Source organism: Bos indicus x Bos taurus, chromosome 10, assembly GCF_003369695.1.
Source record: "Bos indicus x Bos taurus breed Angus x Brahman F1 hybrid chromosome 10, Bos_hybrid_MaternalHap_v2.0, whole genome shotgun sequence".
Lineage (NCBI taxonomy): Eukaryota > Metazoa > Chordata > Mammalia > Artiodactyla > Bovidae > Bos > Bos indicus x Bos taurus.
The window spans coordinates 14,434,562-14,448,096 of record NC_040085.1 but is presented as its reverse complement, the minus strand read 5'-3'; the positions used below and the strand labels follow the sequence as shown (position 1 = coordinate 14,448,096).

General features: G+C 47.3%; 1 protein-coding gene across 6 annotated transcripts in view; it reads right to left on the bottom strand.

The window, feature by feature from the left end:
* Positions 1–905: 905 nt before the first annotated feature.
* The window catches only part of RIPK3 (receptor interacting serine/threonine kinase 3), a 33,208-nt gene continuing 20,578 nt past the window's right edge, over positions 906–13,535 (bottom strand). For 4 of the 6 annotated variants that reach the window (XM_027553192.1, XM_027553193.1, XM_027553194.1 and 1 more), the window contains exons 3-12: positions 4,899–6,129; positions 4,540–4,680; positions 4,092–4,401; positions 3,428–3,573; positions 3,244–3,290; positions 2,867–3,031; positions 2,670–2,755; positions 2,106–2,447; positions 1,903–1,963; positions 913–1,264 (exon numbers count right to left, since the gene is read on the bottom strand). In XM_027553192.1, the coding sequence (XP_027408993.1) occupies positions 1,068–1,264; positions 1,903–1,963; positions 2,106–2,447; positions 2,670–2,755; positions 2,867–3,031; positions 3,244–3,290; positions 3,428–3,573; positions 4,092–4,401; positions 4,540–4,680; positions 4,899–4,918 (1,515 nt within the window). In that variant the 5' untranslated portion in view covers positions 4,919–6,129 and the 3' untranslated portion in view covers positions 913–1,067. Of the gene's footprint in view, positions 1,265–1,902; positions 1,964–2,105; positions 2,448–2,669; positions 2,756–2,866; positions 3,032–3,243; positions 3,291–3,427; positions 3,574–4,091; positions 4,402–4,539; positions 4,681–4,898; positions 6,769–13,535 lie in introns of those variants that run through there. The other 2 variants (XM_027553195.1, XM_027553196.1) reach the window with 2 other exon arrangements.

The window sequence follows — 13,535 nt, the reverse complement described above, 5'->3', positions numbered from 1 at the left end:
GGCACTCCCGCTTCCTCCCCCACTCTGATTGTCTCTCCTGACACCACAGCCTCCCCACATCTGTTCCCCTCAAGGAATGGGAATGTAGACCTCGGGAGAGATGCAAGGGGTGGTGTGGGCCGTACCAAGTGTTAAATGTCAAAATGGGCCCCAAACCTTGGGTGTGGGGAGACTGAGGGTGGGCTGGAGCAAAAGCTGGCAAGGATGTGGGGAAGAAAAGCATGGTGGCACAGGGGGACCAGGGTCTAGGTCCAGATGAGAGGCAATCCTTCCCTGCCCCTCCAGCCTGGATGGCAGTGCTGTGGCCACGTCTGAGCGGTCTATACTCCAGTGGTGTCCAGCTCCATGGGAGGGGCACATCTGCGTGTAGCTTCATGGAGCCATTGCTGTCCACTCCCAAATACCAGCTGAGAATCAAAGGTTTCCAGTGTGTCCATGGAAGCAATGTGTGCGTGAATATATGTGGGGGAGGGAGGTGGTAGTATGGGGGCTGACCTATGAGAGAGCCTAGGGGCATCATGCAGGGCAAAGATGTGCTGGGGTCTGAGAATTCCCAGGGAGAGCGCCCTCCCCAGGACTCCACTGCCAAGTGTCTACAGCTCAGAAGAAAAGGTGGTGGCAGGACCTTAGCCTGTATCCTCAGGGTTTGGTTTAGGGTGGGGTCTTGCCTGCTCTACAGGAAGTGCTCTGCCCTGAGATTAGAGCTGCCCCAGGAGCCAGGATTCCTTCCTGCCCCCACCGCCAACACGGCCCTGACCTTGTGTGCCACAACATTGCCCACCCACAACCCTCAGCATCCCACTCTGGCCACACAGAGAAACCACAGTGCCTCCCATTCCCTCGATGTCAGCTCCCCCATCTCTCATCCATGTCTCTTCCTGCCCCTGGCTGAAGCTTTAGCCTCCTTCATGGTGCTTTGGTTAAAATTCCACATTTATTGTCTCCTGGGGCCACAAAGACAATTCAGGTGAAGGCTTGATGGCCCTCAGAGAAAGTCTAGGCTAGCAGCCTCAAGTCCAGGAGGCAGTTGAGAAGCTGCTTCAATTCTTGCTATTATGATACCAGTCCTATGGCCCACTCCAGGCTTCAGGTTCTTGCGGTCCTTCTTTTGAACTTCTTCCTTGAGGGCTGCACTGAGGGCCCCTATCCACGCCCCCAGGTGCCACGCCCTTCGTGGATAAGGCAGTTCCTCCTTGTATAATCAGGCGGTTGTTGTTTCCAATCTGTACTCCTTGGCAGTTAAAGATGGTAGGAAACCATGGCCCTTTAAGAGAAAGAGTGAGGATGTTGGGAGGATTAAGTGGCTGGAGATTTATAGTAAGGAGGAGCAGCAGGATGGAGGGGCAGCGACACCTCGTGTTCACCCTGGGGAAATGCAAGTGTGGGGTCTCGGACTGTCTTCAGCCTTTCCCTTCACGCTGCACCTTCAGAATTGGGTTTGCAGAAGCTAAAGAGGAGTGGCAACTAACATCTGAGACTCTGATGTTGTTCAATCACTCAGTCGTGGCCGACTCTTTGTGACCCCATGGACTGCATTACGCCAGGCTTCCCTGTCTTTCACTATCTCTGGGAGTCTGCTCAAACTCAAGTCCATTGGATTGATGATATTTGGGTCTTTTCTGATGGGTGACCCTCTGGACCAACACAGCGACAGTGGAATGGAATTTAGAGGTTCACAGAGCTGGTGTTGGGGCAAGTCCAAATGCTCAGGAGCCAGGTTGGCTTTGCTGTGTGACCTCCGTGGCTGTCAGTTTCTTCATTTACAAAATGAGAAGGCTGGGGTAGGTGGGCTCTAGCCCTTTCTCATTCCCCCTCCCCAAGTACCTGGGATCTGTATTTGGTCTTGAGGAAGAAGCTAGTAGAAGAATTAAGCAGGGAAAGGAAGGAGTGGAGAGTGGGTACCTGGTACCAGATTTGGTGCCAGCCCTCTGGGATGCCAGTTGGTGTCACATCTCTCAGCCCCCTACAAACAACACAGGCTCTCAGGCTCCCTGTCTTGGGGCCTATTCCCTTATGGCAGACACCCTCAGCCCCAAGTGTCCCCTGGCAAGCGGACAGGATTCACAGGAGTCCCAGCGCATCCTGTAGTCCTGCCAGTGTCTCACCTGACTCCCTTGGGGTCCAGGACCTGGGGTCCAAGCAGAGGTGGGGCAGGGATTCTGGGTTCTGAAAGGTAAAGTCTCTGGAGTCTGAGGAGGTCGGGCTGTTGAATCTGAAGATGTCTCTGCTGTCCAGGCAGGTGGAACCTGCTCTCTCTGGACCCCGATGCTCTCAAGAAGGTTTGTACATTTTTCAGGAACAGAGCTGGGGCACCCCTCGAGATTCAGGTTCATCATTTCAGAGACCAAGGAGTCATGGCTTCCTGTGGTTTCCCTAGGACTGTCTATTTCTGTCCTTTCCAGGCCTGGGCTGTTGCTGCCCCTGTGCTCAGAAAGGAACTCCTTCACCTGTAAGGATGGGGAGCTGGCTGGGCATGGAGGTGGGAGAGCAGGAGTAAACCCAAGGGAGTTGGGTCCATGTCTGTTGCCTGGGAACTCAGGGATGGGGTGAAGAGAGGGGGGACCATAGTCAAAGCTTAGAGAATGGTGGTCAGTGGGGTCATTGAGTGGCCAAGGGAGCCACGTTGTGCCATCCTGCCCAGCTCCTGGATGGGGGTGTTGAGCACTCACCATGAAGACTGCAGCATTCATCTTTCTCCCAGACACATCTCCTTTATTTACCAGATCAAGGGCTTTCTTGGTGTTTATTCGGCATTCTAGAGAGAAGGCAGAGTGGGTGGCAGGTGAACAAAATTTCTTTTCCGGGGGAAAAGCCCCTGCTGACAAATTCAGGCCTATCTCGACTGCCAGCTGGATGGCCAGCACACCTTGGAAGGAAGGCCTCTTCTGGGGCTCATGGCTCCAGCACTTCTGCATCAAATCTGTCAGTTCTTCCAAGCCGGGAGTCTCAGGCCCAGACGGGGGCAGCTCAGTCAGTGGGGGCCGGATCTGCCTCTCACACACTGCTTCCCGCACCAATGATGTCTGGGGCACTAATAGGGTGGGGGTGGGGGTGTGAAGAGAAGGCATTCAGAGTATGAAGTCTACCCCATCATGGAAAGGGGTGGGGAGTGCAGGAGATGTGAGGAGGGAGTCGGGCAGTCTGAGCAGGTAAACTGGAGGAGGAGGAGGGCTTGGAGATTGGGAGACTGGGGGCTTAGGGGAGGGGGGCACCTGAGGTGAAGGATCCCAGAGTCTGTCTTACTCTCAGCTTCTCTTCCGGCTAGCACTGCCCACGTTAGGATCCCAAAGCTGCAGTAGACACAAAGCTGAGGCCTGACCCAACTGCTGGCAAGATCCCTTTTCATACAGCATCCCTTCGAAGGATCCAGACAGGTGTAGAAATTGGGGATATATGTTTGGATATATGTTTGGAGTGGGTGCCTTACCTGTAGACATCACTGGCCCTGGAGGCTTTCTGGTTTATATTAGCCAACAGTTCTGGGGCCAAGTAGGCTGGGGTGCACCCTGACTCCCCAGATCCTGCCCCTGACTGTGAGCCTCCCTGAAATGTGGACAGGCCAAAATCTGCCACCTGCAAAAGGGAGATAAGAACGAGGAGATAGGGGATGGAAGAAAAGGGAGATAAATAGGGGGAGATAGGGAATGGGCAGGTCCAAGAAACTCCCAGAATGCTTTTCTTACCCCCCTCCCCCCAAAAGTGCAGGCCCAGCCTTGTAAAGACAGTATGGAGGGTTAGGGGAAGGGTAGGACCAGTGGGCCTCTGGTTGGAGGTCTGGGTCCCCTCTCCATGGCACTGGGTTGAGGTCTGAGTCTCCTGGGCTAGATCAGCCACGGATCTTTGGAGGGCCCGGTGGGGTGGACCTGTGGACCTGACCACGTTGGTCAAGGCCTCTATCACCTGGTGTGGCAGGGGCCAGAGCTCCAGGCTGGGCCTTGACACCTGGGCAGCCCTGTGTCCAGAGGGAGATGCTGAGGGTATTCAGGAGACAGGGCTGCAGCAGATGCGGGTCCTATGTCCCGCGGATGGGGTTGAGCAGCTCTGGGGCAGGACTTGGTCCAGAAGATGGGCTGGGTGAGGGATGGGCTGACCTTGGCGTGCAGCTCTGAGTCTAGTAGGACGTTGGAGGGCTTGAGGTCCCGGTGGAGAAGCACTGGGTTCTGGCTGTGCAGGTAGCACATCCCGAGCACCAGCTCCTGCAGCAGCTGGCAGAGGAGCGGCCAGGGCCGAGGGCAACGGGGCTGTAGCAGCACCGCCAGGGAGCCGTTCTCCATGAATGGAGTCACCAGAGCCGGCCCAGACACGTACTCCCACACCAGCTTCTCGGTGACCCCCAGCAGGGGCAGCACATTCGTGTTACGCAGACTGGACATGGCCTTCACCTCCCTGGATATGGCCCTCCTGCCCTCAGGAGAGGGGTGCCGTCAGCTCTGAGCCTGAGAGATCCTTCCCGCCGCCCTCAGGCCCCGCCCCGCGGCACAGCGGCCCCTCCTCCCCGGCCCAGCCTCCCGGACCAGACCCCCACCTCGGGTCACTCACGAGTTCACGATCTTGACCGCCACTTCTACGCCCCAACTCCTGTGATGTGCCCGGAAGACAGAGCCAAATCCGCCCTTGCCTATTAACTCCGGGTTCTCCAGTTCCTCGATGGGCACCAGCGGGGCTGAGGCACCGCTGGGCCTGAGAGAGGGGGCCACGTAACCAGCCGGCCGTGGGCCCAAGGCCTCCCTGCTCCCCTCCCATCCCCACCCCTCTAACCGCCCCCCCACCCCACCCCCCGCCACCGCCACCTCCGTGACTCGGCTCAGCGCTGTTAGTTCGAGCCCCAGCCCCTCCCGTGTGACCCACTGTGCCCTGGTCTTGGCACGAGGCGCATCCATATCTCACTCTCCACTCACCATAACGTAGAGCCAGACATCAGGCTGGAAGATGAGAGAAGCTTCTGGAAGTTGCGAGCCCCCACGGATGGATGAAAGAGGAGTTGAGGGCTGGGAGAGGGGTCAATCTCCAGGCTCCTTCACGGTTCCGCTTCCCGCTTCGCCGGGTTGATCTCTCTGCCCGAACCACTTCCTTCTTTAATTGATGCCTCTACAGTCCCGCCCCGAGGGCGGGGAAGGGCACAGAGCAGGGTGCAGAACAGAAACTAGTGCTGTTCCTAAGGTGTCAGGTCAGGTCCAGTTGTCGCTGGGTATCCTCACCCTCCAGGAACCCACAGCCACCTCCTACCGCTGGTCTCTCTCCCTTCTTCCACAGGATTCCCAGCTCCAGCGCCAAGCCTGGGATTCCGCGGCGGGGTTGGGGGGAGTGGAGGGTTGGGTGGGGGGTGGCGCTGAGTAGGATGTCATGGTCCTAGGACTCTGTTCTCCCACAGCTGCCCTAAGATCATAGCTAACACTTTTCTAAAGCTCACCACATGCCATTAGCTCATTTAATCCTCACATCAACCCCAAGGGGATAGGTACTGCTTTTGTTACTTCTTTATAGGTGAGAAAGCACTCAGCGTTTAAGCACCTGGTCAAGCTGGCTCTGAACCGTGAAGCTTTGCCATTTTCGCAAAGGGGTCAGCTGGTGGGGAAGGTGACTAGGGAAAGTGTGGCGTGTCCACTGGGCTCTATTCCTTCCGAATACAGACCTCTCCCAGGGTGCTGTGGTCAGCTAGGTGAATTAGCCCACCAGAGAGTTGCTGATACTGTGGTGTACACGGCAGTGGAGACACCGCAGAGCCTCTTTGCCCTCTCTCCCCACAGCCACTCCTCCATTGCAAATTCTCTGGTTAATATTAATAAATCTTCCTGACAAACATGCTCTGGACAAGGGTCTTGGAGAACTCAGGAGCTTGGGGAGACTTAAGGATTCAGGGTTGACAGAAGGTGTTCATACTTTACCTGCCCAAGGCCTGACCGTAGCTGAAGGTTATGGAATTAGATACGACCAGCCTTATGCACTCAGTCCTTCATGGGGAGACTCAACCCTGTGGGTCGTGGGGCAAGACTTACTGGAAGGTGCTCACCTTGTGGAACTTTCCATCCTGTCCAGGGGTCCATGGACTCCTCTAGCCGGAGCAAAAGCAGCCAGCAGTTAACTGTGGTTTCTCCAGAAACTGGAGCTCCAGGATACACATCTGGAATTCTGATGGAGTCAGTGCATGCTATTTTTGACCTATTTAGGGAATTCTTAAACTGTAGTCTGTTTAAAAGCTGGTACAAGGTAGGTACCCAATAAATATTTGTTGAATTGGATTAATAAATGAACAACCCTAACTTTTTGAGGCTTCACTGAGATGCTAATCATCCCAGGTGGTGCTCCATACTCAACTGAGAGGAGCTAGGAGGTTGGGTTTCTTTATGGTTTGGGGTGTCTTCTTGTACCTGCAGAATTGACAGAATTCATCTGAAGTCTTGTGGTGATATGGTGGTATCTCACAGAATATAAATGCAAGTCTGGCAGTTCCTCAAAAAAGTCTAGTTCAGGAGCTAAGAGCCATCAGAGAGGACAGTCATTCCTTTCATGATTCTTTTTGAGCTCATGGTCTCAACACCTGGCCTCCGTTTGAGGAGAGTAGTCAGAAAGGAGTTAGAGGTGCATTTAAAAACCTTTTACAGCTAGATTTCTTTAGATTGACCTACGAGCCTGAGAATCGGAAGAAGTTACTGTAAAGTGTAAGATTGGGGATGGTGTCAGAACCTATAATAGTTTTTGACTCAAACCAACTTGGGCTTCCCTGATGGCTCAGTGGTAAAGAATCTGCCTGTCCATATAGAAGACACAGATTTGATTCCTTGTCCAGGAAGATCCCACATGCTGTGGGGCTACCAAGCCCGTGTGCCACAACTACTGGAGCTGTGCTCTAGAGCCCATGAGCTGCAGCTGCTGGAGCTTGTGCACATTTGAGCCCATGCTCCACAATAAGAAAAGCCGCTGTGACGAGAAGCCCTCGCATTGCAACTAGTCTTCCCTGCTCGCCGCCACTAGAGAAAAAGCCCACACAGCTACAAAGACCTAGCTAAGCCAAAAATAAACAAAAGTGCCCACTAGTTTCCAGCAAATGTATGAAGAAAAAAAAGTCCATACTCAGGCACATCATCAAGAAATTTTAAAAAAATATAAAAAGCAAACCAAGCGTCTTTAAGAGAAGGAGGGGTAGGAAGAGGAGCCTGGAGTGAGTGCCTGAGAAGACCTCTGCTTTCTTCTTCCAGCAGTGGGGAACTGGCAAGGCAGAGTTGATTCCTGGATTTTGAAGCTCTGGCCTTTTCTGAGGCCGGGGACACCTGACCCTGGTTGTCCCAGGCCTTTGGAGTCTATTTGGGTGTCTCTCATCCCTTCAGTTCTCTATAGCTGATTGTCTTCAGTGACCTTCAGACCATCCTTTGTACCTGCTCTGATTCCCTATTTCTAGTTGCTGGGATGCAAGTAGGGGCAGAGACTGTGGTCTCTCTTCTTGCATATTCTAGCCCTAATTCTCCTCTGTTGTTTGATTAAGAGATTTCAATTATAGACCAAATTGTATTAATTGAGGTGACAGCAAGAAAGATTATGGAGAATTTTTGTTTTCCTTGCTGCTGCTGCCGCTGCTAAGTCGCTTCAGTCGTGTCCGACTCTGTGCGACCCCATAGACGGCAGCCCACCAGGCTGCCCCATCCCTGGGATTCTCCAGGCAAGAACACTGGAGTCGGTTGCCATTTCCTTCTCCAATGCATGAAAGTGAAAAGTGAAAGGGAAGTCGCTCAGTCGTGTCCGACCCTCAACGACCCCATGGACTGCAGCCTACCAGGCTCCTCCGTCCAGGGGATTTTCCAGGCAAGAGTACTGGAGTGGGGTGCCATTGTCTTCTCCGTTGTTTTCCTTAGTATTTGAATATTTTATATTAACAGGTATCACTTTTATAAACAGATAAAGAAAGAAAAAGGTTATGATGTATGCAAAGATTTAGCCAAAGATTCAGGATATTCACTGAAATGTTGTTTAAAATAGTGAAAAAATAGAAACTTAAATACCCAATAATAGGAAAAAGATTGAATACATTACACAGTGGAAGACTATACAGCCATTAAAATGCTGCTCTAGGCCTGCATTTATTAGTACAACAGGGTTTATCATATATCAAAGGAAAAAAAGCAGGTTATAAAACAATATATACCATATCATCACATTTTTTTTGGTTTCCTTCAAAAATTCTCTTCCAGTAGTGTGACAGAGTTCATAGAAGCCTCCCATGGCAGAATACCTAAATGCTATATAAAGCACAACAAACATATTTTTAAAGTAACTTGGTGAGGTCCTGCGGAAATAAGGATAATTTCCCAAGTGTGTCCCCCTGAAACAAACAAAATAATACAAAGCAAAAAGGAAATCGTAAGTAAACAGAGAGGTCAACTAAGTAGAAACTTAGAGCTTTGGGAACTGGGTAGGGGTAAGAGAGTTTGGGGGAGAACCAGAGAGTAAAGAGCTACATGTGAGACAACTCTATTCTCCCCAAAGCTTGGATCCTCAAGGGGCTACATTCTTAACAGAAAGGAAGAAGTCCACCTGCTTGCAGAGGGAACCTACAAGCAAACCTATCCAGACTGCAGCACTAGATGTTAACATCAACAAAAACGTTAGCTTCCATGTGAGATCTGCTAACATAGGGATTTGTGGTTGGAATTTTAACGTTCCCTTTTTTTAAGTAAACCATCAGCTTAAAACGTTAAATGGCCCCATGTTATTAATGCTCCTTGAAGTCCAACAGAAGCAAATGGAATTCTCCCTAGAGGAAAGCATCTTAAATCCAAACTTCTGGATTAAATTCAGCCAAATATAAACTCATCAAAAAATTACTGAATATAAATATGTAAGGATTCAAATCACCACAAATGAGTATCAGCAGGAATGATAATCAACAGGCTTAAATCTTTAAGGGGTCCAGAATTTGGAACAATCAGATGAAGAATCTGAAGCTGTTGGGAAGTGTTTAAAGAAACAGAAGATGGAATAGAAAACATAAACCAGAAATAAGAGATTATAAAAATGCCCGGAGAGATGTAGGAAAAAAATAAATTATCAAGAAATAAAAAATTGTATGTAACCATTAAAATTAAAACTGTCATACAGAAGACACAGCTGAAGAAAGTGCACTAGAAGATGGACCTGAAAAAATTAATCAGAATGCAGCAACAGAGACAAGCTGATAAAAAAAGTTGAGGCAAAAGAAGCGAGGTGATCTTTCAGTCATCAAATTGGCTTCTCTATGAGGAGAAGAGAAAGAAAAAATGGGGCAAGGCAATATCTGAGGAGCAAATGACTGAAAAATTTCCAGAATTGATGAAAGACAGGAATTCACAAATACAGGAAGCATGATTTATGCCAAGAAGGATAAATTTGAAGAAATCCACATCTAGACACAATTCAGTAAAACTGCAGAACAATTTAGAACAACAAACTAAAGGCTAGAGAGAAAACATAGAGCATCTGCAAAGAAATACAGCTAAGCCAGTGGCACAATTCTCGGCAGCCAGTAGAAACCGGAAGACACTGGAATGATTCAAAGTGCTAAAATAAAGGGGGGAAAATCTATAAACATTGAATTGTATCCTCAGTAAAGTTATTTTGGGGACAAAGTTTATTTTTTTTTAAGACACTTTCAAATAAGTGAAAACTGAGTTTAACACCTACAGGGTCCTCTAAAGAAATTTCTAAAGAGTCGCCTAAAGAAATTTCCAGTGGATGTGCACCAGGAATACGAAGAAAACCTACCCCAGAAGGAACATGTGAAATGCAAGAAGGAATATCAGTTTTCTCATAAGTTCAACCACAAAATCTTTTAGCATCATATCAGACGCATAGAAATGAGAAGATGTGGTTCACTGATTTTAAAAAGGATCTGCTGGGACTTTGCTGTCTGTCCAGTGATTAAAAACCGAGTTTCCAATTTAGGGGTCATGGGTTTGATCCTTGGTTGGGAAACAAAGACCTCACATGCCACATGGCCAAGAAGAAAAGAAAAAAGCAAAAAGGATCTGTTACCAGCAATTCCACTTCTGGAATTGAAATTCCACTCAAAGGAATTGAAAGCAGTGACTCAAAGTCATATTTATACACCAGTGTATTTATTGGTGAAATGTAAGCATTATTTACAATATTATTTGTAAATGCAGCATTATTTGTAATAGCCAAAACGTGGAAACAACCCAAATGTTCATCAGCGAATGAATACAAAATGTGGTCTATGCCATACAATGGACTACTATTCATCCTTAGGAAGGAATAAAATTCTGACACATGCTATAATGTGGATGAACCTGGAAGCTATTATGCTAAGTGAAATAAGCCAGTCACAAAAAAGACAAATATTGTATGATTATACTGTTATGACCTACCTAGAATAATCAGTTCATAGAGACAGAAAGGAGAATGGTGGTTGCCAGGGGCTAAGGGGAGAAGGCCATGAGGAGTTACTGTTTGCGTGGTACAGAGTTTTAGTTTAGGAAGATGAAAATTTCTGAAGGATAGTGGTGGTGGTTATACAACAATGTGAATGTACTTAATGCCACTAAACTGTACATTTAAAAATGATTGAAATGGTAGATTTTATGTTATGTATATTTCACCACAAAAAGACCTGATAAAAATGTGATTCCATATATTAGCTAGGGAGATATGAAGATTTCTATTAACATTTAGTTATTTTGTTTGAACATTAAATTTTACTAGGGAGAAACATTAAACTTTCAGTTCAGTTCAGTCGCTCAGTCATGTCCGACTCTTTGTGACCCCATGAATTGCAGCACACCAGGCCTCCCTGTCCATCACCATCTCCCGGAGTTCACTCAAACTCACGTCCATCGAGTCAGTGATGTCATCCAGCCATCTCATCCTCTATCGTCCCCTTCTCCTACTGCCCCCAATCCCTCCCAGCATCAGGGTATTTTCCAATGAGTCAACTCTTCGCATGAGGTGGCCAAAGTACTGGAGTTTCAGCTTCAGCATCAGTCCTTCCAATGAACACCCAGGACTGGTCTCCTTTAGGATGGACTGCATGGATCTCCTTGTAGTCCAAGGGACTTGCAAGAGTCTTCTCCAACACCACAGTTCAAAAGCATCAATTCTTCAGTTCTCAGCTTTCTTCACAGTCCAACTCTCACATCCATACAGGACCACTGGAAAAATCACAGCCTTGACTAGACAAACCTTTGTTGGCAAAGTAATATCTCTGCTTTTTAAAATGCTATCTAGGTTGGTCATAATTTAGTTCCTCTTCACTTTCTGCCATAAGGGTGGGGTCATCTGCATATCTGAGGTTATTGATATTTCTCCCGGAAATCTTGATTCCAGCCTGTGCTTCTTCCATCCCAGCGTTTCTCATAATGTACTCTGCATATAAGTTAAATAAGCAGGGTGACAATATACAGCCTTGATGTACTCCTTTTCCTATTTGGAACCAGTCTGTTGTTCCATGTCTAGTTCTAACTGTTGCTTCCTGACCTGCATGTAGGTTTCTCAAGAGGCAGGTCAGGTGGTCTGGTATTTCAATCTCTTTCAGAATTTTCCACAGTTTATTGTGATCTATACAGTCAAAGGCTTTGGCATAGTCAATAAAGCAGAAATAGATATTTTCTGGAACGCTCTTGCTTTTTCGATGATCCAGCAGATGGTGGCAATTTGATCTCTAGTTCCTCTGCCTTTTCTAAAATCAGCTTGAACGTCTGGAAGTTCACGGTTTACGTATTGCTGAAGCCTGGCTTGGAGAATTTTGAGCATTACTTTACCAGCATGTGAGATGAGTGCAATTCTGCGGTAGTTTGAGCATTCTTTGGCATTGCCTTTCTTTGGGATTGGAATGAACACTGACATTTTCCAGTCCTGTGGCCACTGCTGAGTTTTCCAAATTTGCTGGCAGATTGAGTGCAGCACTTTCACAGTGTCATCTTTCAGGATTTGAAATAGCTCAACTGGAATTCCATCACCTCCACTAGCTTTGTTCGTAGTGATGCTTTCTAAGGTCCACTTGACTTCACATTCCAGGATGTCTGGCTCTAGGTCAGTGATCACACCATCGTGATTATCTGGGTCGTGAAGACCTTTTTTGTACAGTTCTTCTGTGTATTCTTGCCACCTCTTCTTAATATCTTCTGCTTCTGTTAGGTCCATATCATTTCTGTCCTTAATTGTGCCCATCTTTGCATGAAATGTTCCCTTGGTATCTCTAATTTTCTTGAAGAGATCTCTAGTCTTTCCTATTCTGTTTTCCTCTATTTCTTTGCATTGATCGCTGAGGAAGGCTTTCTTATCTCTCCTTGCTATTCTTTGGAACTCTGCATTCAGATGCGTGTATCTTTCCTTTTCCCCTTTGCTTTTTGCTTCTCTTCTTTTCACAGCTATTTGTAAGGCATCCTCAGACAGCCATTTTGCTTTTTTGCATTTCTTTTCCATGGGGATGGTCTTGATCCCTGTCTCCTGTACAATGTCACGAAGCTCATTCCATAGTTCATCAGGCACTCTATCTATCAGATCTAGGCCCTTAAATCTATTTCTCACTTCCTCTGTATAATCATAAGGGATTTGATTTAGGTCATACCTGAATGGTCTAGTGGATTTCCCTACTTTCTTCAATTTAAGTCTGAATTTGGCAATAAGGAGTTCATGGTCTGAGCCACAGTCATCTCCCGGTCTTGTTTTTGCTGACTGTATAGAGCTTCTCCATCTTGGCTGCAAAGAATATAATCAATCTGATTTCAGTGTTGACCATTTGGTGATGTCCATGTGTAGAGTCTTCTCTTGTGTTGTTGGAAGAGGGTGTTTGCTATGACCAGTGCGTTCCCTTGGCAAAACTCTATTCACCTTTGCTCTGCTTCATTCCGTATTCCAAGGCCAAATTTGCCTGTTACTCCAGGTGTTTCTTGACTTCCTACTTTTGCATTTCAGTCGCCTATAATGAAAAGGACATCTTTTGGGGGTGTTAGTTCTAAAAGGTCTTGTAGGTCTTCATAGAACTATTCAACTTCAGCTTCTTCAGCGTTACTGGTTGGGGCATAGGCTTGGATCACCGTGATATTGAATGGTTTGCCTTGGAAATGAACAGAGATCATTTTGTCGTTTTTGAGATTGCATCCAAGTACTGCATTTTGGATTCTTTTGTTGACCATGATGGCTACTCCATTTCTTCTAAGAGATTCTTGCCCACAGTAGTAGATATAATGGTCATCTGAGTTAAATTCACACATTAAATTTTACTGGGAAGAAACATTAAACTTTAGATATATATAAATATCCAAATGTACAAATAGAAAAATGTTTAAAGTGATGGATGGTAGGTTTTCAGGTGCTTTTATTTTCTTATATTTTATATTCATATTTTTCTATGTATTTTTTCTTTTTTTTTTCTATGTATTTTTAAATTTTTATTTATTTGGCTGTCCTGGGTCTTAGTTGGTGGCACACAGGATCTTCATTGAGTCATACAGGCTCAATAGTTGTAGCCTGTGGGCTTAGATCTCCAAGACATGTGGGATCTTAGTTCTCTGACCAGGTATTGAACCTTTATTCCTTGCATTGCAAGG